At 45.5% G+C, this 23848-nt stretch overlaps 2 protein-coding genes across 3 annotated transcripts; both read right to left on the bottom strand.

Moving 5' to 3' along the window:
- Positions 1-896: 896 nt before the first annotated feature.
- Positions 897-3831, bottom strand: LOC123149811 (26S proteasome regulatory subunit 7A). The gene is made up of 7 exons (XM_044569549.1): positions 3617-3831; positions 3186-3267; positions 2887-2978; positions 2683-2760; positions 2537-2598; positions 1357-2078; positions 897-1236 (listed from the first exon to the last, which is right to left on the bottom strand). Exons 1-7 carry the CDS (start codon positions 3701-3703, stop codon positions 1079-1081), a joined length of 1281 nt encoding a protein of 426 aa, XP_044425484.1. The 5' UTR covers positions 3704-3831; the 3' UTR covers positions 897-1078.
- Positions 3832-4504: 673 nt separating this feature from the next.
- On the bottom strand, positions 4505-16712 carry LOC123150349 (pre-mRNA-splicing factor ATP-dependent RNA helicase DEAH10). 2 transcript variants are annotated; one of them, XM_044570215.1, is made up of 13 exons: positions 16298-16712; positions 15548-15754; positions 15411-15460; positions 15161-15241; positions 14477-14693; positions 12845-13229; positions 12384-12587; positions 11220-11380; positions 10970-11155; positions 6895-7126; positions 5760-5962; positions 5109-5243; positions 4505-4949 (listed from the first exon to the last, which is right to left on the bottom strand). In XM_044570215.1, exons 2-13 carry the CDS (start codon positions 15649-15651, stop codon positions 4766-4768), a joined length of 2142 nt encoding a protein of 713 aa, XP_044426150.1. In that variant the 5' UTR covers positions 15652-15754; positions 16298-16712; the 3' UTR covers positions 4505-4765. The 2 variants fall into 2 exon arrangements, with proteins under 2 accessions (XP_044426150.1, XP_044426151.1); XM_044570216.1 differs by having other exon boundaries at positions 15548-15726.
- Positions 16713-23848: the final 7136 nt, after the last annotated feature.

Below are 23848 nucleotides of genomic sequence, written 5' to 3'. Positions count from 1 at the left end.
ATTTCAGAGCATGGATTTTGTTTTTTTACCATACCTTCCACCAATGTAATTTTGCGACGAAATTTTGCATGCACAACAAACATTTATGAAAGTATGTCACAAAAAAAATTCAGAATTTTTTAAATTATTTTTAAATTTATTTGATGTTACTGTTCACACCAGGGGCATTTGCTCCTGGGTGTAGAAACTCCACGTCCCTATGGTTCTATTATTCGTGAAATCCAACAGGGTCGACATCAGTTTGCAAGTTGCGATTTCATTCATGAAGGTATGGCGAGGAATTCGGATGCTCATTTTTTGGCCAAATTTTCGGGTTTTTAGACCAAGGTCGCCACTTGTGGCTAAGTGCTCCGCGACCCCTTTGTGTATCCCTATGAACCGATTGGTTAATGAAAAAAGTTGGCCTTCCCGCTCAAAAACAAAAAAAGCTCCCCTAAGGCGGCGCCTTGCTCTGGTTGGTTGCCAAGTTCAAAGTGGATGGCAACGCGAAAGATTTCTAGTCCGGAGCTTAAATGTTACTATAAATAGTAAAATAGAAAATAAGATCTAATACGTATTTTTACAACAAAAATTGCTTAGTTTTCTGCTTGTGTGCAAATGCTTCGTGACGAAATCACATTCCTGGAGTTAAGCAGAAATAAGCAAATTTGCAAATATTTCTTCATGGAAATTTGCATGTGCATAAAACATTGAGTGCATTCAACAATATTTATTGCCACAAAAATCAGAGTTTTTTTAGTAATCTTTACTATTTTTCGAGAGCAGAAACTGCACGTTCCATCACAACGGTGCATCACGGCACTAAGACTCTATAGCATGAGAGCAACATTAACATACAATCAAAGTAACCTACGCGATGCATCAAACAACTCAAATGTTCATGCGAGAGAAGAAAATGGCATCATCATCATCATCATCCTTCCTTCCATTTTGACATTCCAATATTCCGACGGTATAGTCCACAGTAACATATGATGCAGTTTCTATTGGACAGGGAAAGAAAGCAGAGCAACAAACAACCACCCCGTAGAAGAAGGCCCGAGCGGCAAAGATACACAGGGGGCTAACGTCAGGCTATCTAGTTATAGACCATGTACTTTGGCGTGGCACTGAACTTTTGGTAACCCTTAATGACCTTGTTGACTGCATCAAGGAAATCCTTCTCCGTGACGGTCTTCCTGCGCGCACGGATGGCATACATTCCCGCCTCTGTGCAGACGCTCCGGATATCAGCACCTGTTGCAACACACAGAGTCATACATGGATACATGAGAAGACTGTTGCTCATGACACACGAGGCATGGATGGGATCAGATCATCTGAGACTCGTGTCATGCCAGAGTACTAGACTCTTACCAGTGGAGTTGGGGCAGAGGCGGGCCAGCAGCTCAAACCGGATGTCCCGCTCGCAGTTCATCGCACGGGTGTGGATCTTGAAGATCTGGGTGCGGCCCTCCAGGTCTGGCAAGCCAAACTCAACCTTCCTGTCCAGCCGCCCTGGACGCAGCAGTGCCGGGTCCAATGTATCAGGCCTGTTGGTAGCCATGAGGACCTTGATGTTTCCTCTCGCATCAAACCCATCGAGCTGATTAACAATCTCGAGCATGGTGCGCTGGACCTCATTGTCACCCCCAGCGCCGTCGTCAAACCGAGCACCACCAATGGCATCAACCTCGTCAAAGAAGACAATGCATGCCTTCTTTGACCGAGCCATCTGGAAGAGCTCACGAACCATCCGTGCCCCTTCACCAACATACTTCTGCACCAACTCACTTCCTATCACACGGATAAAACATGCATCGGTCCGATTGGCCACTGCCCTGGCAAGAAGAGTCTTTCCAGTTCCTGGAGGACCATAGCAAAGTACTCCCTTTGGAGGATCAATACCCAGCTTGACGAACTTCTCGGGGTGAAGCATAGGAAGCTCCACAACCTCCCGCATCTTCTCAATCTGCTCCTTGCAGCCACCAACATCATTATATGTTACATCCGGCTTTTCTTCAACTGTCATCATTGTAACACTTGGATCAATCTTGGGCGGCAAAGGAATTTGGATCTGGTATTTGTTTCGATCAACCCTGCATAATACACAGGAGTAGAATCAACATATATAATGCAACTCATTCAAGAACAAGTAAAGCACAATAAGATGCTTTATGCAACAAACTTTGGTGATCCTATATATGAACCGATAGGAATAGAACAAGCGCAAAGCACAACAATAGTACATAACACCAGTTACAAATCACATTTCTAGTAGGCGATAGCCACAGCTCAATTGAAGGGTTATATTAAGATGCTTCTTTGGAAGTAGTACCCAGTCCACTATTGCACATCAGTGATGTGGCTTAGCACTCAAAAGTCAAAACTATTGTTATCAACAACTTAACTCTAGATTTCCGTTAAAAAGGAGTTCGCCATTACAGCTACACTCTAACTGCAAGTGTTGACACAAAGCATAACAGGTACAAAAAGCTTTTTGAGATCATCCAAATGGAAGATGTTATGTACTCATTGGAGATAACAGACAACTTACCCAACTCTCATTCCTTCCTCGATATCAGTTGGGGAAACTTTGTCACCTAAGCCGACCACAAACTGCAATATCCCCCAAAATCAACATCATCAATATTCAACCTCCAGAAGATATGATTGGGCTAAAATGGTACAGTGCTGACATACCTTTGCAATTTGTTTGACGTTGATGACATATTTGGCATCATCAGTATTTGGACTTATGATCTTCGTGCATCGAGCGACCTTCACACCAGAATTTAATTGACTATTAATTCACCGTGGAGGGTATGATAAAGCACCAAGGTGACAACAAAACCGCTAATTCTATGCATTCTGCAGAAGGTTAAGGCGGACATCATGCTAATTCACCTGCAGTGGTTGCTCCTCCTGCATCATCTGTTTATCTGACACAAGATCCCACTGGCTTGGTGGAGCCAACCCAGTATCAGACTCCTTTATCCCTGAAATCAAATCAAACGTGAAATGAGCTAGATAGAACACAACAAGGTGGGATCGCACAGGCACTTAGAACTGATAATCAAGTACAGCCACCAATCAGACTAGCCAAAACTGGTGAGAACTTGGGAATGCAGCTGCATATGTTTGAGCATCCTGATCCTAGACCCAGGATTAAGGGGTGGTCAGAGGACACATGGATGTGCACGTACCGCACAGGTCATTGATCTTCTTGGCCATCTCCTTTATCTCCTTCTCGACCTTCTTGATGCTGTTCGAGTACGGCCCAAGCCCCTGTAAGAGCAGGAAGCCATCCATCCAAAATTAGAAAATTCCACCCAAATCGAGACGCTGCAATTCAGCAACACGGTATATGCCTCGCTGTAGACCACGAGAATCGAAACCAAACATTCTTCTCCCCTGTCAAAAACCCTAATTCCCGACGCACAAATCGTAACGACACAAACTACGCGGCCAGCAGTTTCCCCCAAATACACACGACAACAGAAGTTGAAAGCCCTAGATGGCTAGATCTACGCGGCGCACGACTCCCTAGCCCCCAGAACAAGCCCGGGCGGCGGAGAGCTCCGGCCGAGACGCGCCGGGCGGATCGATCCGGTGCGGGGGGGAGGGAGGCGCTTACGTAGGTCTTGAGGAGGGCGATGTCGTCCTCGTCGAGCGGCCTCGGGTTCTTCTCGTTCAGGAAGTCGTCCTCCGGCTCCGGCGCCATGGCTCCTGCACCTCCTCCGGCGACGGCGACGGCGACGGCGAGCGGCTGCGCTGCGGAGGCGGGGTCTGGCGGCGAGAGCGAGCGAGATGTGTCTCCGTCTGGTGCCTGCTCCTGTATATATGACTCGTTTTTCCTTTCTCCTCCGATCAGAATCTCTTTCCTCTTAGGCAAGCCACGCTCACGTGCCCGTACGATGCGAATCGGACGGCTCGGAAATTTTGGCCTCCCAGTCGGACCGCTGCATCGGCTCGTAGGCGAACCGGTTTGCTCTCTCCGTGCATATTCGAGTTCCGGATGACTTACTGGCTCGTCACACTGCGCTGAGGTGAGCTACCAATTTCCTTACAAAAAAATATCGTGATTTCACGCCATGTTTATGTTTGTGGCTCACTTTTATAGTAGATGAAAATACAGAAGTGGGCATGGTTTCATGCGCACTCACATGAATAGTGGATTAAAAAAAACACTAGGAAAGAATTGAAATCTTGGGATATCAAACTTGGTCGACCACTCTACTCATGTATGAAATTTCTAGAAGGAATGACACCGGGGTATTCTCCAGTGAAGAAAATTAGGATCCCTTCAAACAGTAGCGGTTTTTGAATATAGCTTTGATTTTTCATTTTTGCCCAGAATGCCACGGGTGTCATTATCTTGTGAAGCTTCATACTCCCTCCGTTCGGAATTACTTGTCGCAGAAACGGATGTATCTAGACGTATTTTAATTCTAGATACATCCATTTCCGAGACAAGTAATTCCAAACGGAGAGAGTACATACAAGAGTAGAATGGTCGACCATGTATGCTACAAAAAAAAGAGTTTTATTTCCTAATATTTTCTTCAAATTTACTACTACATTCATAGTGGCGACTCACGGTCTCACACCCAGTTTGGCTGATAACTGCAAAGACAATAAAATCCATGTAGCAGTAAGATTCTTCCCACCTTACAGCCGCCGGGCGTCGACCTCATTTGGCATTCCGATCATGCGTTATCGTCAGGTTGCCACTACATGTCGTCGTTACAACTTAGTACAAGGAACTACAGCTAAAGAAGAAAAACTAGTCTTCGGTGGCGTAGTACTGCGGGGCGAGCTCGGCCAGCCACAGCGGGTCGATCCGGGTGAGGTTCTTGACGTAGTTCTGCGTCGTCCGGACCAGCTCGTTGAAGATGACGCAGTCCGGCTTGGTCCGGAACAGCACCGATGAAGGGTGCATCTGCACGCTCTGCCCCGTCGCGAGAGCCCTGCCAAAACCAACAACGCACCAAGCCATGAGCTCTTGAGAGATTGAATTATCTAGCATACATCTCATTGGAACTTCCAAGTGTGTCGGAGAGATCGTGACAGAGTTCTCGGGTTACAGTCACAGATAAACCGCACGCTGAATGAAATCGGAGCAGTACCTGAATGATCCATCTGGCTGTCGCATTGCTGCGTTCAGGAAGAAGGCAGCGGTGAGGCACCTCCGGAACTGGACCATGTCGTCTCCACATGATGACAGGTTAAGCCCCATTTGTTGGACATGACCCTGGATTTGGCTGCACCACACAGAACGTCTCCATGTCAGCTCGCTGTGTCATCTGAAATTGCTACTTAACTGGAAACACTTCCCAGATTTTTGAAGACTATATGTATTTGGTTTAGCTATTACTAAATATGTGCTCATGGTCCAAGAATGAATGGCAATAGAAATTCAACAGAAAGAATTGCCTGCAGATATTTCGACTGCTGACGCTACAAATACATGGCATGCTCGAGCTGATTGCAGCACTGTTAAACAACGTTCTAAAAGGCCATTGTGCTCAAGCTGGGTGCAATTTTTTTTAATTAAAATTCGTTAGCAGGGGTCTCTAACTCGAAACCTCTTGTTCTAATAACATGAGCTTACGCGGTTGACAAAAGGCAAACAGTGCGTATACTCACAATTCAACAGTTTCAGAATTACAATCACCCAATGCCCACGGCAGCTATAGTATTTTCCATTTCATCATTTAAGAGAATGCATCCAATCTGGTCCAACAATTTAAGCCTTCAATAATAGTGTAAGAACTAACCTGTGAACATCACGAGCATGTCTTAAAGATCGATAATTGATGAAGTTTTCGAAGCACCATCTGTTCAAAGCCTTTTCCATTGTCTTTTCTTTAGCATTTGCGTTTTTGCTCTTTTCCAAGCATTCTGCGGCAGCTCGATATACATTCACCAAAGTTATATGGTCTCCTTCAGAGCTTTCAAAACTCTTCCTAGCAGCTCTTGCCTGAAAATGGGTTGAGGTAAAAGGATCAATGAATAAACACACTTGTAATTCCTCAAGAAAGAGACAAGTGCACTATTAATTGGTGGTAACAGGGGAAGAGCCCAACCAAATACAATTTGAACCTAAGAATTCCTCTTTGGCGTGCAAATGGGAAATCATAAGTTAGAGGCTAAAGGTACCATTTTGGTGGTAGCCTAAAGGTACTTCAATAAAACAGTATATGATTCCACCACATAACTCTGAAAATGATTCAATCACCATTACAAAATTCTTCGGCACCAATAAATTTTGCACTCTGGGGACTTAATAATAGAAGCAATGAATGCTAGTCTTTCTAGCCACAGGGGAAACCCAAGTCCATAGAGATAAATGAGAGCAAGTGTTGCAGGAAAAATGTAAACACAAGTTTCTCAGAAGTTAAATACTGATAACTACATGAACACTCAATGAGATTTAGGCTGTGTTTTAGGAAAATATATTCTTGGCAATTAATCAATGATCGCCAGTTCATCAAGAACCTGGAAAGCATGCAGTGTCACGCACCAGGGTGGTAACTCCATTTATAAAAGTAAACTAAATCCGAGACCCACTACATAAGATGGTAACTACTCATGGCTGGACCCAAAGTCCATTCCCCCAATTTTATTCAAAACTTTCTAGCATTTTCAACTTCAAACAACATGTGATCACGAATATTATTCAAATCGATACAAAATAATCCGAAACAAAACAAATGCCATCAGTATACTGTTCATCCAGGGCAGGAAAACGGGTAACGATCCAGTTCCTGCTGGGTTTTCAACCCTCCCTGCCTCCGTGGTCTGGCATTATGTCTTAAAAATACATCCAATGGTCTTATAACTAAATAATGTCCAGTAAGAACCTATTGTGGAACATACATCAAACAAGTTTCTGGGGACTCATGAGAATACCTCTTCCAACTTCTCACGTGGGGTGAAGAAAATTGACTCCACTGAAAGCATAGAAACAACAATCAACATTTCTTCCAAGCACTTGAATTCACTCGACACAATCAATGCCTTGGAGTACATGGGATCTAAAGGCAGCCTAGCCATCTGTTTACCCACTGGATCTGACAGCTTATAATCATCAGTCAAAGCTCCTAGTAAAATCAATTGCTCCAATGATTTCAAAATGGACGTCCTGCAGTATGTTTGGCACAATTAGCAAAACTTGATGTCCATACAAAGCAACTTGCTATTCAGCTTATACTAGAGATTTCTGCAAAGCTTATAAAGAATAATGTTGAAGTTTCCAGTGAATGCATTCATCATAAGGTTCGTAACAACTTAACAAGTCCAGACAGAAGTTTGCTTTAGCAGAAAATTTTAAGCAGGCTGGGATCATTATCACAACAACAACAACAACAACAAAGCCTTTAGTCCCAAACAAGTTGGGGTAGGCTAGAGGTGAAACCCATAAGATCTCGCAACCAACTCATGGCTCTGGCACATGGATAGCAAGCTTCCACGCACCCCTGTCCATAGCTAGCTCTTTGGTGATACTCCAATCCTTCAGGTCTCTCTTAACGGACTCCTCCCATGTCAAATTCGGTCTACCCCGCCCTCTCTTGACATTCTCCGCACGCTTTAGCCGTCCGCTATGCACTGGAGCTTCTGGAGGCCTGCGCTGAATATGCCCAAACCATCTCAGACGATGTTGGACAAGCTTCTCCTCAATTGGTGCTACCCCAACTCTATCTCGTATATCATCATTCCGGACTCGATCCTTCCTCGTGTGGCCACACATCCATCTCAACATACGCATCTCCGCCACACCTAACTGTTGAACATGTCGCCTTTTAGTCGGCCAACACTCCGCGCCATACAACATTGCGGGTCGAACCGCCGTCCTGTAGAACTTGCCTTTTAGCTTTTGTGGCACTCTCTTGTCACAGAGAATGCCAGAAGCTTGGCGCCACTTCATCCATCCGGCTTTGATTCGATGGTTCACATCTTCATCAATACCCCCATCCTCCTGCAACATTGACCCCAAATACCGAAAGGTGTCCTTCCGAGGTACCACCTGGCCATCAAGGCTAACCTCCTCCTCCTCACACCTAGTAGTACTGAAACCGCACATCATGTACTCGGTTTTAGTTCTACTAAGCCTAAACCCTTTCGATTCCAAGGTTTGTCTCCATAACTCTAACTTCCTATTTACCCCCGTCCGACTATCGTCAACTAGCACCACATCATCCGCAAAGAGCATACACCATGGGATATCTCCTTGTATATCCCTTGTGACCTCATCCATCACCAATGCAAAAAGATAAGGGCTCAAAGCTGACCCCTGATGCAGTCCTATCTTAATCGGGAAGTCATCGGTGTCGACATCACTTGTTCGAACACTTGTCACAACATTATCGTACATGTCCTTGATGAGGGTAATGTACTTTGCTGGGACTTTGTGTTTCTCCAAGGCCCACCACATGACATTCCGCGGTATCTTATCATAGGCCTTCTCCAAGTCAATGAACACCATATGCAAGTCCTTCTTTTGCTCCCTATATCTCTCCATAAGTTGTCGTACCAAGAAAATGGCTTCCATGGTCGACCTCCCAGGCATGAAACCAAACTGATTTTTGGTCACGCTTGTCATTCTTCTTAAGCGGTGCTCAATGACTCTCTCCCATAGCTTCATTGTATGGCTCATCAGCTTAATTCCACGGTAATTAGTACAACTCTGAACATCCCCCTTGTTCTTGAAGATTGGTACTAATATACTCCGTCTCCATTCTTCTGGCATCTTGTTTGCCCGAAAAATGAGGTTGAAAAGCTTGGTTAGCCATACTATCGCTATGTCCCCGAGACCTTTCCACACCTCAATGGGGATACAATCAGGGCCCATCGCCTTGCCTCCTTTCATCCTTTTTAAAGCCTCCTTCACCTCAGACTCCTGGATTCGCCGCACAAAACGCATGCTGGTCTCATCAAAGGAGTCGTCCAGTTCAATGGTAGAACTCTCATTCTCCCCATTGAACAGCTTGTCGAAGTACTCCCGCCATCTATGCTTAATCTCCTCGTCCTTCACCAAGAGTTGGCCTGCTCCGTCCTTGATGCATTTGACTTGGCCAATATCCCTCGTCTTCCTCTCTCGGATCTTAGCCATCTTATAGATGTCCCTTTCACCTTCCTTCGTGCCTAACCGTTGGTAGAGGTCCTCATATGCCCGACCCCTTGCTTCACCAACAGCTCGCTTTGCGGCCTTCTTCGCCATCTTGTACTTCTCTATGTTGTCTGCACTCCTATCCAGGTATAGGCGTCTGAAGCAATCTTTCTTCTCTTTAATCGCCTTCTGGACATCATCATTCCACCACCAGGTATCCTTATCTTCGCTTCTCCTTCCCCTGGACACTCCAAACTCCTCCGAGGCCACCTTACGAATGCAAGTCGCCATCTTCATCCACACATTGTCCGCATCCCCTCCTTCCTCCCAAGGGCCCTCCTTAATGACCCTCTCCTTGAACACCTGAGCTACCTCCCCCTTGAGCTTCCACCACTTCGTTCTAGCGACTTTGGCACGCTTATCCCGCTGGACACGAATCCGAAAGCGGAAGTCAGCAACCACCAGCTTATGCTGGGGTACAACACTCTCTCCAGGTATCACCTTACAGTCTAGGCACGCACGCCTATCTTCTCTTCTCGAGAGGATGAAATCAATCTGGCTAGAGTGTTGGCCACTACTAAAAGTCACCAGATGTGATTCTCTCTTTCTAAAGAGGGTGTTAGCTACAATCATGTTGTAGGCTAGAGCAAAGCTTAAGACATCTTCTCCTTCTTGATTCCTGATGCCATAGCCAAAGCCCCCATGCGCCCCTTCAAAACCTGTGTTAGATGTACCCACGTGGCCATTGAGGTCTCCTCCTATGAAGAGCTTCTCACCAATCGGTACACTCCTAACCATGTCTTCCAGGCCTTCCCAGAACTCCCTCTTGGTGTTCTCATTGTGGCCTACTTGCGGGGCATACGCGCTGATAACATTGAGAACCAAGTCCTCAACTACCAGCTTGACCAGGATAATCCGGTCCCCACGTCTCTTGACGTCTACCACTCCATACTTGAGGCTCTTGTTGATCAAGATGCCTACGCCATTTCTGTTTGCAGCCGTCCCCGTGTACCACAGCTTGAAGCCGGTATCCTCCACCTCCTTCGCCTTCTGTCCTCTCCATTTGGTTTCTTGGACGCAAAGGATATCAACACCTCTCCTCACCGCTGCATCAACTAGCTCCCGAAGCTTCCCTGTCAGAGACCCTACGTTCCAGCTACCTAAGCAAATCCTCCTAGGCTCGGCTAGCTTCCTTACCCTTCGCACCCGTCGAGTCAAATGCGAAGACCCTTGCTCATTTTCCACTACACCCGGGCGCCGATGTAGCGCGCCACTAAGGATGCGACGACCCGATCCTCGCTCACTTGCCACCGTATCCGGATCAAGATACGGCGCGCCACTTGGGGGGTGACGGCCCGGCCCTTGCCCACTTTCCACCACACCCGGGTTCCGATGTGGCGCGTCGCTGAGAGGGTTACGCCCCAACGAAAATCTTTTGGGTTTCATCTCCATAAGAGTGGCTGAGTTTTTACGTTGGCTCGCCAAGCCTATCACAACCCTCCTCCTTTACCCGGGCTTGGGACCGGCTATGTTGAGACAACATAGGCGGGGATCATTATCACGAATAACGAAATATTTCAAATACAGTATTACAAGTGAAATTACTAGTGTGTATCTTCTCAGTGCTATGATATTTGAGTTATGCATAGGCAGCAATTGTCTAACATATAATTAAGCACAGCAGAACACATGAAACAAAACATCAAGCTCACACATTGCCAGATAAATTTCATGAGTAATTTTGAGTTTATCGTTTGCCATGTTGATTGCACTTTTTGCATGATACGTCAGTGACTTCACTATACTGTAATCAGATAGGGGGCAAAATTTTGTTTTACACATGAGCAGGAATAAGAAAACAGAAGTACGAAAACTCACCTTGATGGTTTCTCCATAAAATCGAAACCTATGATGTCATCAATCCCAAGAGCTTTGAGTTGTAGTACAACATTTGCGAGGTTACATCGTTTAATCTCAGGAATAGTCGATTCCGCCAGTTTATCGAACTCACATTCTTGGAACAACCGAAAGCACTTCCCTGGCCCCTCACGTCCAGCACGGCCACTGAGGGTAGAATAAAAAGGTAAGAGAAAGCACACAAAAATTATATTTGCTTGAAAATTTCTACCTCCTTTGAAGAGCCTGTGCTTTAGAGACAGGAATGATGATTAGGGACTCCATTCCAGTTACAGGATTGTAGGCGCGTGCTTTGACCATACCAGGATCAATAACATATTTAATACCAGGTATTGTTACAGAAGTCTCTGCGATATTCGTTGCTAGAACTACCTGACAGACAAACTGGACATTAGCAAAATGCTCCAAGCCTTGCATAATGCATACTACACAGTCATGTTTAGTGAAAGGAAATTATGGAAAATGGTAATAAGAAAATGCATTGCTCAATGAACCTTTCAAAAGGTCGAATTTGGAGATGAAGATGCAACATCTGTTGCATGGTGCAGGAATACAGGAAAACATAGGGCGAGAAATCAAGGCTACCTAAAAAAGTAATAGGCTGTTGGCTACACACCACCACCAAGTGTGACAAAACCAGCTCAAGCAAAAATGAGCCTCGGCTCACAGAACCTATAAACAAGTCACTAAGCATCACGGTACAGTAAAAGGTAGGCCAGAGGCCTCGCAAAAAAAGGTAGGACCAGAGAAATGAGATGGAAAGCAGGAAAAAAGGTAGGGAGGGTCCAAAAAAAATAGCGGCAGAAAGGGGGGAATGGGGGTAGTAAGTGCCTGTCAAAAGCCAACAGCACAAAAAACACGGACAATAAAAAAGCCTACTCCCAATGTGGCTTGTGCAACCAGGAGTTGTAGGCTGTAGGCACTCCGCCAACGTTGCGTCTCCACCTTCATGCCCATAGTGACTGCGCATAGATCATGGTTTTCTTGTGCCAAACGAACCAAATTAGCAGAGCAACCATGGAATCCAGGTCCTTGCACCACTGCTTCGGAGCCTGCTTGTGTTTGGCCAGCCACCAATCTGCTAAAGTGTCCACAGCCAAGGCCGGCTCAATGGGCATAATTTGTTTCCATGTCTAGCAGACAACTAATTAACTGCCCCCTCAACCCTCTTTTTTTGCAACTGCAGACTAATATAATGTGTGTGTTTTATTAGCAATAACATAAGTAGTTGTGTACAGAAGTGTAACTCTCAACCAAACGTAAGTAACAGAGCACTACAACAGATATAAAGAGCAGCAACTAAAGTATTTGTCATATAAATATGTTGGAAGTGGAAGAAAGGAAAAGTAAGCATTGAAAGAGCATAAAGGTTCACCTTCCGGGCTCCAGAAGGTGCTGGCTTAAATGCATTCATTTGCTGTTCTGATGGAAGAGACGAGTAGATAGGTGTAATCCATATCTTGCTACTATCTGCTGGAAGTTGACGAGCACGCTCTTGAATAAGCCTCTCTAGGGATTCAATCTCCTCTTGACCAGTTAAAAATGCAAGAATGTCTCCAGGTCCTTCCTCCAAATGGATCTAAGAAAGCAAACATCCAAACATGAAGTTCATAATCAAAGAGGGCTGGCTACATTAAGTCACAGTTGAAACAATAGGCTCTGCTAATTAGAAGATACTACTAAATTTAGGCCCAGACAAGATACATTCTCTTATCCTGGTTTCTGAAGGAAGCCTTTTTCTTTCAAAAACGCTTTTTAAGTTTATACATAGACTCCAATTTTCTTTCCTCCTCCCCAATCCATCCACATCTTCCATGCAAATAGGGTGATGCTCACCTGAAAGATCGTAACTAGTGTAGCATCTAGATAATCCGACTCAGGCTGATAAGTATACAGTGTGTCGACGGGGTATTGCCGTCCTTGAATATGTACAGCTTTAGCGCCACCAAAATAATCAGAAAAACACTTCGCATCCAGACTGGCAGACATAATAATCAGCTTTAGAGGTGCAATCTTTATTCCCTGGCATGCCTTCAGGGTAGAAGATTGAGAGTGATCTGGTCTGTCAGAAATCTTTCCATTTTTATTCACATGAAGAGATCGGGAATGCTGCACTTTTTTCAACAAACCCAGCAATACATCAGTATGGACAGTTCTTTCGTGGGCCTCGTCAACAACTATAACACTATACTTAGACAAGAGTGGATCCAAAAGGGCTTCCCTGAAAATGAAAAGCAATTCTTCTATTACAAAAGTGAAAGCAATTCTTCTATCACAAAAGTAAATTCACAGATCAGACAAAAAAAGAGATAGAAAGAGATGAACCCACACATTTAGCCATCTATAACATGGCAAGATACAGCTGAAACAATGAATTGGTCAACAGTTTTTCAATAGAAACATCTCAAAAACAAAGAACACAACAATAAAAGTTACAGTGTGGGGAAATAATGCAATATACAACTCCGAAGCAAATAAAATGATATATGGACTTTCTTTTGTGAGCGAAATAGACTATGTTGCCAGTCTCAGGTCCATGCACATGTAGGGATGACTACTGTCACAAATGACTGAAATAGAGAGAAAGCTTGAATATAATACTGGTAGATCTAGAACATCACCCATCTCGAGAAAGATAAAATAGAAGTGTGTGTTCTACCTATTTTTTTTCCCTTCATTCCTCCGATTTTTTAACTCATAAATGATTTATCCATATATCATTCGAACAGCATTACAAGGACATAGCCATCATGCTGGTAAGTGCTACTACATACATAATAAGAGAATTGCATGATGTAACCCTTCAAAAATTGAAACTGTTACAGTATATGTGGATTGCACTAGCCCTTTCCATCAGTTCGGACTTTTGGTTGCATTGGCTAGTGCATGAGGCTTAACATGGTATCGGAGCTAAGGTCTTGAGTTCAAGTCCTGGTTTGCGCAATTTATCTAAAAATTGCAGTTGCCCCCCTTTGTGTCCACGTATAGGCCTCTTGAGTCATACGTGAGTTTCGCACGCCGTCGCTCTCTTCCGGTTGCACGTGTTGACTTGTCTTCCCCGTCACACATGAGAGGGGGGGTGTAACAGTATATGTGGATTGCACTAGCCCTTTCCATCAGTTCGGACTTTTGGTTGCATTGGCTAGTGCATGAAGCTTAACAGAAACAATTCTCTATAGGAGCATACAGCATTAAATCAACAGTTACGCAAAACACTACAGAAAAGAATCAAACAGCAGGCAACAAAGTGGGTAGAATATCAGATAGACACAGGGAGCTAGCATAAAACAGAATAATACTCCCTCCATCCCAAAATTCTTGTCTTAGATTTGTCCACATACGGATGTATCTATTCACATTTTAGTGTTAGATACATCTGCATCTAGATAAATCTAAGACAAGAATTTTGAGACGGAGGGAGTAGATCATAAATAATCAAACAATAGACAATATGGTTGAGAAAATTACCTTAGAAGCAAACCATCGGTCATGTACTTAATCCTTGTTGCATTAGATGTGGAATCATCAAATCTTATAGAGTATCCAACCTTTCTGCCCAACTGATCATTGCATTCCTCGGCGACACGCTTTGCTACTGTCACAGCTGCAACTCTTCGAGGCTGAGTGATGCCAATCACTTTTCCATCCTGACAAAACCCACCATCATACAAAAACTGTGGCAACTCTGCGTAACAAAACAAAAGAAAGAGTATGATTTTGTAACAAAATACTTGACAGCCATATGGTTATTCTTCAATAAATGATAAAGAATGCTCCTCAAAAGAAACCACATAAGCAAATGTAGTCCGTGCTGGTCAAGCAATTCATAATAATAATTTCCGTAAGATAAAAACACTACGACACAAAGAAAAAAAAAGAGGTTTTCAAGCATAGGGACCTCATTTCGTGTTTATGAAATATTCCTTCAGTCACACTCTTACTCTTATATCATGTCGTATGAGTTAAATTTGAACTAAAACCACGCCATTTATTTCTGAACGGAGGCAGTACCAGACTAACAAGTAACAACATCAATTCCATAAATGGACAAACAATAATCCCATTCATCACAGAGCTGCAGTCTTTCAGAAATTGCTTGACCCAAGAAACAATGAGCAATGGGAGGGGAAAAGAGTGCAGTGAAACACTTACGAGTCGTTTTGCCACTACCGGTCTCGCCGACAACAATCAGCGTGTCATTCTTCCTCACCTCATCGACAAGTCTTTTCTCCACTGCAACCACAATCACCAAGTCATGCAACAAATTTATTGATAACTATATGATTTTTCTTCAATAACTGCTGAACAATGCTCATCAACAACAACAAATAGTATCTCTTGACTAAAGACAAAAAATAAAACTAGGGCGCAAGGGAATCAAACATTTGGCATGCAAACTAACCTGACGCGATGGGAAGCGACTTCCTCTGCTGACGAATCAGCTGCTTCCTCCTGTTCAACCCAACAAAAGCATATGCTCAGTACCCCGAGCAAATAAATCAAACAAACAAAACAAAATCGCGGCGAGGGTAGTGGCACCTTGCGTTATGCTGCTGCTTCTGCGGAGAAGCACCGGAGGAGAAGGACGGCATCTCGGGTGCTGGTGCAGACGCCCGGGCCCTGAAGCTCGCCACGGCTGGCATGCAGTGCTAGCTCGCCGGAATTTTTTTTCTGCGCCGGCGATAGGGAGGAACGGTAGGGCCTCGGCAGTGGCAAATCTAGGATTTTGAAACAAGGTGGTCCACCCTAAAAAAAGTTACAATAAATATGACATGCCAAAAACACAACAGAAATTGACCGATATGATCTTACAAACATATGGAAAATTCTCAAATAAGTCTTGATTTTGCATTAAGAAGAGCCTAAATGCCTTGAAAAGTTCAAAGAAGACTATGTGCATGTGTTCATTCTTCCACATTTGATACACATAGGTAATCATGTGGTCCTAATTGACACTCTGTTCTTCAATATGACAATGACATTTATTGATCGAAAAAGTGAGAACAATGTGCCAATTGTTTGACCCAAACTGAAACAATTCAGTAGTAATAACATTTCTGAAAACTACAGCTCAAGATGCCACATGGATACAGAAAATGGATCCAAACTGAACCAATTCAGTAGTAAGTAGTAACGTTCCTGGATAGAATTCAGTAGTGATACGTTACAGTTTACAGAGGAGCACAGCAAGCCTAAATTCGTAACGAGAAGTAATGGCAGGTGGCAGCACGACGAGCACCGAGTAATGAGTAAACAGAAATTGGGGAGCAGGCGGAAATCTCGTCGTACCTCAAATCGGGCTGGGCGGCTGGCTGCGTGCCTCCTGCGGGTGCGCAACGGGCGCCGGGCGTCGACTGCCGAGTGCGGTCTGGGCGGGGCGGCCGCGGGCTGCCGGCTGGGCGTGGCGGCGCAGGCAGGGGCGGGGCGGGTAGAGTCGACGGCGAGCCACGGAACCAGGCGGCGTGTTAGGGCGGGTAGAATCGACTGCTCGGGCTTTGGAGCTGGAGTAGGGGGGGGGGGGGGGGGGGGGCACGGTCCGTCGAGCGCCGCCAACGAGGAACACCGCCAACCCACGGGGGCGAGAAGGAACCGCCGGTCGAGCGGGCAGAGAAGGCAGGCGGCGGGGTGAGGGGACGGAGATGGCTTGCGGCGGCGCGAGGGGAAGCGGGACGAGACGGCGACGGGAGGCGGCGGGACAAGAGCGCACGAATGGGCCAATGAAACTGAAGCCCAACTAGCTAGCTGGCCCGTCTGATGCAAACCTTTTCTTGCGCCCCTCCCATTCCATAAAAAAATCTCACCCCTCCCATTCCATAAAAAAAAAGAACATCCCTTCCCGAACATCCCTTCCCCTCGTGCACGTCTCCTCTCTGTTGGGTCTCTGAGTGGCGGTGGCGTGCGTCGAGATGGGCATGCATTTGACCCGTGAAGATGGCGAGAGGTGGCGGCCAAGAACAGAGGCGGAGCTGGCTACAAGGAATAGCGGGGTTGGTTTTGGATAACGGGAAGCACAGGTTGTCGTGTTTCCTCCTTCGCATGACTCTATCTCCCCTAACCAAAAAGCTCTTTACTGGCGAATCAATCTATGGTTGGATGGTTAGAGGGACTATGGTATCTCCAGAGTTCGTAAATTTCAAGATGACATGCCGGCTCAGTTTCTCGGAGGTGCTCATAGGGGTAGGGTGTGCGTATATACGTTCATAGAGGTGAGTGTATGCGCGTATGTATGAGCGCTTACGTCTGTACTGATGTTCAAAAAAAAGCTCTTTACTATGGACATAGTTTTTTAACAAGACATAATAGTTTTTCTTTTTGCGGGGAAGACATGATAGTTCTTTGAGAGAAATATTTAAGAAATGACTGTTTACTAGTACCTTATAGCTTTGAAGGTCAATTTAGAATGAGTTCTCGATTGAGAGAAAGGCCTCGAGTCTTACTAGTTACTAACTCCGTCCTAGTTTATTGGTCTTTTTCTTATTTTGTGCTAAATTTTGATCTTAGATTTAACTAAAAAAATGTTAATACATGTAACAAAAATAATACCACTGAAAAGTGAAACTATGTTCAAATATGAATCCAAGAATATAATTTTTGATGACATACATTATTATTTTCTTTGTTAGATCTACGGTTAAAATTTGGCACAAAATAGGATTAATAAACCAGGATGAAGGTAGTAGGACCACTAGATGACCCATTATGCCATTGACGCAAATTCCAACTATGGGTAGGAAGTTAAGTAAGTTATATCTTTACCTAATAATAAAGCACTGATTGCTTCTGTCTGCTCATCGTCGCAGCATTTTTACAAAAAAGTTCTTGTACTTTTTGATAATTGAACCAGCAGTCCCTTTTTTTGAGGGAAATGCCATCATGGCGGTTTATATTTCATGTGAGAATAAAGATACATCGTTTGTTAAAACATCCACTAAGAAACCCAGGGGCTCCGATTTCCAAACAGTTGTTCGAGACACCTCCGAGTTCTTAGTTAGCAGATCCGCCGCCATATTGGCTTCCCGAGGGCAATGGCTAAAAACTATAGAGATAAAATTACTAGATAAGAAAGTGCATTCTTCATATATTGCCGCTGCTGGTCCTAATGAATTCCCGCCACTCAGCATGATCTCGATTACCTCCAGACAGTCCGCTTCGACATAGATCAGCAGTCCCTTTTCAAGTGAGAAAACATTTCGTTTTCGAATTTTGTGAGAGAAACCCTGTAGTTTCGGGTATTCAACCCGTGGTCCTTTTTAAAGAGAGAAAAAAATCTAGCCCTTCCTTCAATGCGTGCCCTCCCTCGCCTCCTGATCCCCGCCAGGAGGCGCCCGACCCCGTGCGGCGCTCGATCCAGTGTCGCGCTGGCCTCCAACCGGCGTCGTCTATTGCAGCACCCTACGTCGTCGTTCCGCCTCAACTCCTCCTCTCCTCCGCGCGCCCGAGCTCCTCGCGGTGCATCGCCTGGGAGGGCTTGCACTCACCACTAGACCAGAGCCACCACTACTCAGTTGGTGTTGCACTCACCAGCGACTTTGTCGTCCCCTCTGCACCGCCCTCCACCTCAACTCCTGTCAGGACCAGAATCCCAATCAAGAGGTTTTGAGCAAGAACTAGGCTGAATTCAGACGAAAATTGAGAGAATCGAGCTAGGGTTTCTCTTGCATGAAGGGAAAGGTAGTTTAGCACGCCACCGACGGCTAGGGTTTACACCTAATAATTTTTTACATGCCCCAAATGAGAGAGAGAGAGATGGCTTATATAGCCATTACAGTTGTTGGAAAGTGAAAAGGAAGCAAAAGCAGAGCACATGGTCTTGTCGGACGATGAATAGCCCTTCTAGCGCCACCTAAGCCGTTGGATGATCAATCAAGGGAGGATAGCAGCGAATCTTCACTGAACCGTTATATTCTACTAATGACCACATGATGCGAGATGGATGGTTGTAGAATCATATGGCACGCACGAGCAGGGGATGTTCAGACTTGGGCTTGACAATGCCCCCCAATTGAGCTGGAGCTTGTCCTCAAGCTCTAAATGCAGGAAAAACTTTCTGAATGAAAGCTGAATCTTCCCATGTTGCTTCTTCTTGAGGCAGATTTACCCATTTCACCAACCATCTGACAACAGGAATACTGATATTACCTTGCTTCCTAGGGATGAGCTTTCTTTCCAGAATTGCTTCAGGCTCCATCCTGATCATGCCATCATTTCCTACCAAAGGAAGTGTTGAGGAGGGCACCACCTTTGGGCCAATATGCTTCTTAAGCTGGCTGACATGGAAGGTGTCATGCAACTGGCAGTCCTCAGGCAGAAGCAATTTGTAGGCATGATTCCCAATTTTATCCATAATTCTGAATGGTCCATAAAACTTGGAGTGGAGTTTGATGTGCCTGTGTAAGCTGAGAGATGTATGTCTATGAGGTTGTATTTTCAGATAAACCATGTCGCCAATCACAAATTCTCTTTCCTTCCTTTTTCTGTCAGCAAAGAATTTCATTCTAGCTTGTGCTTTTAAGAGGTTTTGCTTTATCACTTCCACTGCTAATTCCATGTTTTGCAACAAATCTTCATTATCATCACAAATAGTATCTGGCAGAGCTGATTCAGCTATCATAGGAGGAGGAAATCATAAAGATCTTGGAAAGGAGTCATTTCCGGTGATGTATGGAATGAAGTGTTATACCACCACTCAGCTAGAGCTAGCCATCCATGCCATTTTCTTGGTTGTTTAAAGCACATGCATCTCAAATAATTTTCCAAGCACTGATTTACACTTTCAGTTTGGCCATCTGACTGTGTGTGGTAACTAGTGCTCATGTGCAATTTGATTTTCAGTGTTTTGAACAACTTTTGCCAGAGATTGTTGGTGAAAATTCTATCTCTGACAGTTACAATTACTAGTGGCATTCCATTCAATCTGAACACATTGTCAGAGAAGGCTCTTGCTATAGACTGCACTGTTATGGGGTGTTTCATGGCAATGAAATGAGCATATATAGTGAATCTGTCAACTACCACCAAAATCAGGTTCTTGTTTTCTGATGTAGGCAATCCTTCCACAAAATCCATGCTGATATGAGCCCATGCAAAATCTGGCACATGAAGTGGCTCTAACAGACCAGGGTAAGGTGTATGTTCAGCTTTGTTCAGTTGGCATACTGGACAATTTTTCACAAATGTGATCACATCTTGTTTCATGCCCTGCCAATGGAATACTAACTTCACTCTGTGATAAGTGGCTCTTTCTCCAGAGTGGCCCCCAACTCAGAATTGTGAAATGTTGAAAGGATTTCTTGTCTCAGATTGGTGCTTTTTCCCACTACAATCTTGTTGTGAAATCTCAATATGCCATTTTTAAGGAATAAGCATTGTTACTGGTCTTATCCAGAGAGCATTCAACAATAAGTTCCTTGACTTTTTCATCTTGATGATAGCTGATGATCACTTCTTTGACCCAAGTAGGGGAAGCAGCAGTTGTAGTAAGTGCAGATACTGCATGTTTTACTCTGGACAATGCATCAGCAGCCCTATTTTCCTTGCCCTTTTTGTACTCAATTGTAAAGTTGTAGCCCAGCAATTTTAACAACAACTTGTGTTGAACGCCCTCAGTAATTTTCTACTCTTGAATGTACTTTAAACTTTCTTGATATGTTCTGATAATCAAGGAAGTGGCAGAGAGGTAATGTCTCCACTTTTTCACAGCTTCAATGATAGCTAGGGCATCTTTGTCATAGGTGCTCATTGCAGTAGCCTTAGGGCCAATACTCTTGCTGAAATAAGCAAGTGGTCTGCCCTCTTGCATTAACACAACTCCCAAGCCATAGCCACAAGCATCAGCTTCCAAAATGAATGGTTTAGTGAAATCAGGCAGGGCCAACACAGGGGTATGAGTGAGTTTTTGCTTTAATGTTTCAAATGCTTGTTGTTGGTCCTGTGTCCAAGCAAAAGCATCTTTCTTTAAACAGTCAAAGAGGGTGAAAGGATCGATATGGTTGACTAGAGGGGGGTGAATAGGCAACTAACAATTTTTAGCTTTTCTTTAGCAATTTAAACTTTGCATCAAAGTAGGTTGTCTAGATATGCAACTAGATGAGCAACCTATATGATGCAACACGAATAGGAACACAAGCAAGCAAGATATATGAAACAAATAAGCTACACAAGTAAAGGCACGAGATAACCAAGAGTGGAGACGGTGGAGACGAGGATGTGTTGCCGAAGTTCCTTCCCTTTGAGAGGAAGTACGTCTCCGTTGGAGCGATGTGGAGGCACAATGCTCCCCAAGAAGCCACTAGGGCCACTGTAATCTCCTCACGCCCTCACACAATGCAAGATGCTGTGATTCCACTATTGGTGCCCTTGGAGGTGGCGACCGAACCTTTACAAACGAGGTTGGGGCAATCTCCACAACTCAATTGGAGGCTCCCAACGACACCACGAAGCTTCACCACAATGGACTATGGCTTCGCGGTGACCTCAACCGTCTAGGATGCTCAAACACCCAAGAGTACAAGATCCGCAAGGGATTAGTAGGGGGGAATCAAATATCTCTTGGTGGAAGTGTAGATCGGGGCCTTCTTAACCACTCCCGAGCAAATCAACAAGTTTGGTTGGCTAGGGAGTGAGATCGGGCAAAAATGGAGCTTGGAGCAATAATGGAGCTTTAATGGTGGAAGAGGTGAGTCAACGGGGAAGAAGGAGACCCTTTATATAGTGTGTGGAAAAGATCCAACCTTTACCCACCAACCAGCCCGCGGCCAGCGGTACTGCCGCGCCTGGCCAGCAGTACTACCGCAAGGCCGCGCGGTACTACTGTTTGCAACCAAGCGGTACTACCGCACGGTAGTGCGGTACAACCGTACCGTCCCACGGTACTGCCGCGACCCCAGCACAGAAACAGACGCAAGCTAGGGGCGGTACTTCCGCACACGCGGTACTACCGTGCCCCCCATGCGGTACTACCGCAAGGCAAAAGTCCCAGCCAGGGGGAAGGGGAACTTCCGTGCCTACTTCCGCAAATAAACGGAAGTAGCAAAAACCTGACACAGTAGTACTGCCGAGGGGTGGTACTACTGCCTGACCGCATAGCGCGGTACTACCGCACGGCGAAAGCGGTACTACCGCGGCAGGTGCGAATGTAAAAAATTACATCCGCTCCTACTACCGCAAGGGGCAGCACTAGCCTGGTGGGCAGCGGTAGTGCGGCTCCAAGGGAGCGGTACTACCGTGAGCACCAGCGGTACTACCGCGCCACCGCGCGGTACTACCGTGGATGCCTACGGTACTACCGTTGATCCAGGAGCAGTACTACCGCAACCACAACAGCAGCTAGTCAAAGGAGGCAGGAAAAACGGAGGAAGCTCCAAGGAAGGAGGGGATAAAAGGAGACATGTACGTGATGATTCCACCCAAACCTTTCCAACGCGGACCCCCTCTTAATAGTACGGCTTTCCTACGACTCAAATCCACCAAAAAGAAATGTAGAAAAGACGCCGTCTTCGTCAGTCTTCGAGGGGCACCCAATCGTCTTGTGCCTAGCAAAGAAGTGTCTGGAAAACTCATGGCACACGATTAGTCCGCAAATGCGTTGTCATCAATCATCAAAACACTTAGGGATAAATATGTCCTTCAGCTTCTTGGCCCATGACGGCTCAGAGGAAGAAGTGGTGGACCTAGCAGCACGGTCCTCAGCAGCAGTCTCAGCAGCAGCAGCCTCCCCTTCACCAGCAGCCCTCCTAGCAGAAGATGCCTCAGCACGGGTAGTGGTGTTGGCCCAGTTGGGCTTGACGCGGAGGCTGATGGACTCATGGCGAATCCAGTCTGGAGCAAAGAACTCATCACCTGGATACGTCTTCTCCCAAGTGGTGGAGAGCAGCAGAAACAGGTACGGTCCATAGATAGGTACCTTGCGAGTGAACACCGCAAACCGAAGCTCACACCACATGATGTGTGAGACATCAAGTGGCTGAGTCTGAGAAGTACGTGCTTCTACACACAAGAGCAACATGTCCACTAGATATGCATGAACCTTGTCCTTGTCTCCAATGCGTGGGAACAGAGTGTTGCGGAAGATGCGATGCATGATATCCAGAAAGGAGTTCAACACCCAAGATGACTTGCCATTGGGGAGTACCTTCTCAACAAGGAAGGGCTGAAGCTGGTTCTTGTTGGCAGACTCAGAGTTGGCATGGGGGCGAACACCAACGGGGGTGTGAAGCCCGTCATCAGGAATGTGCAGCAGATCCATGAACTCTTTCCATGTAGCTGACAGCTGACGGCCATTGGTCATCCAGGTCATCCTCCTCTCCTCCCCGGGATGAAAGTACACTGAGGCAAAGAACTGACAGATAAGCTCAGGGTCATAGTCAAGGTGAAAGGAGATCACCGGCTCAATAGCAAACTGCTCCACTAAGTCTAGAGCCTCTCCAAAATAGTCACGAAACTTGTCTTTCCGCAGGTGATGCATGTCTATCCACTTGACATCCACGAAGGTATTCTGCTTGTTCTTGATCACATCCAGATAGATGAGAGCCTGTTGCTTGGTCCAGAACAACTCGGTGCCTCTGAGTATAGCCCAAGGATTCACATAGGGATTGATCTTCCGGCGCTCGACATACTCAGTGGTTGAAATCTCGTACATACCCTTAGCCGGTTCCTTTTGCTTGCTGGCAGTAGTCTTGACATTGCGCTTGGGGGCATTGGAGCCCTCTAGGGCTTCATCTTGGGGGTTGCGCAGACACTTGGAGCCAGTGTCACGACTGGGATTGGAACAGCGAGAGCCACCACCTGAGACACAGAACGCAAAAACACCCACAACAGCCAAGAGAGATTAATGCAAAGACC

This window comes from Triticum aestivum, chromosome 7A (genome assembly GCF_018294505.1).
Source record: "Triticum aestivum cultivar Chinese Spring chromosome 7A, IWGSC CS RefSeq v2.1, whole genome shotgun sequence".
Taxonomy (NCBI): Eukaryota; Viridiplantae; Streptophyta; class Magnoliopsida; order Poales; family Poaceae; genus Triticum; species Triticum aestivum.
The sequence above is the reverse complement of the archived record's forward strand: the minus strand, read 5'-3'. Positions and strand labels throughout refer to the sequence as shown.

Excerpts from the sequence above, each read along its gene's own strand:
- LOC123149811 (XM_044569549.1), bottom strand. The coding sequence starts at position 3,703 with ATGGCGCCGGAGCCGGAGGACGACTTCCTGAACGAGAAGAACCCGAGG. Across the intron at positions 2,761-2,886 it reads AGGAGGAGCAACCACTGCAG|GTCGCTCGATGCACGAAGAT; the intron begins GTGAATTAGCAT and ends TCTGGTGTGAAG. Across the intron at positions 2,599-2,682 it reads ACGTCAAACAAATTGCAAAG|TTTGTGGTCGGCTTAGGTGA; the intron begins GTATGTCAGCAC and ends GGGATATTGCAG.
- LOC123150349 (XM_044570215.1), bottom strand. The coding sequence starts at position 15,651 with ATGCCAGCCGTGGCGAGCTTCAGGGCCCGGGCGTCTGCACCAGCACCC. Across the intron at positions 14,694-15,160 it reads CGGTAGTGGCAAAACGACTC|AGTTGCCACAGTTTTTGTAT; the intron begins GTAAGTGTTTCA and ends TTTGTTACGCAG. Across the intron at positions 5,244-5,759 it reads CATGCTCGTGATGTTCACAG|CCAAATCCAGGGTCATGTCC; the intron begins GTTAGTTCTTAC and ends TGTGTGGTGCAG.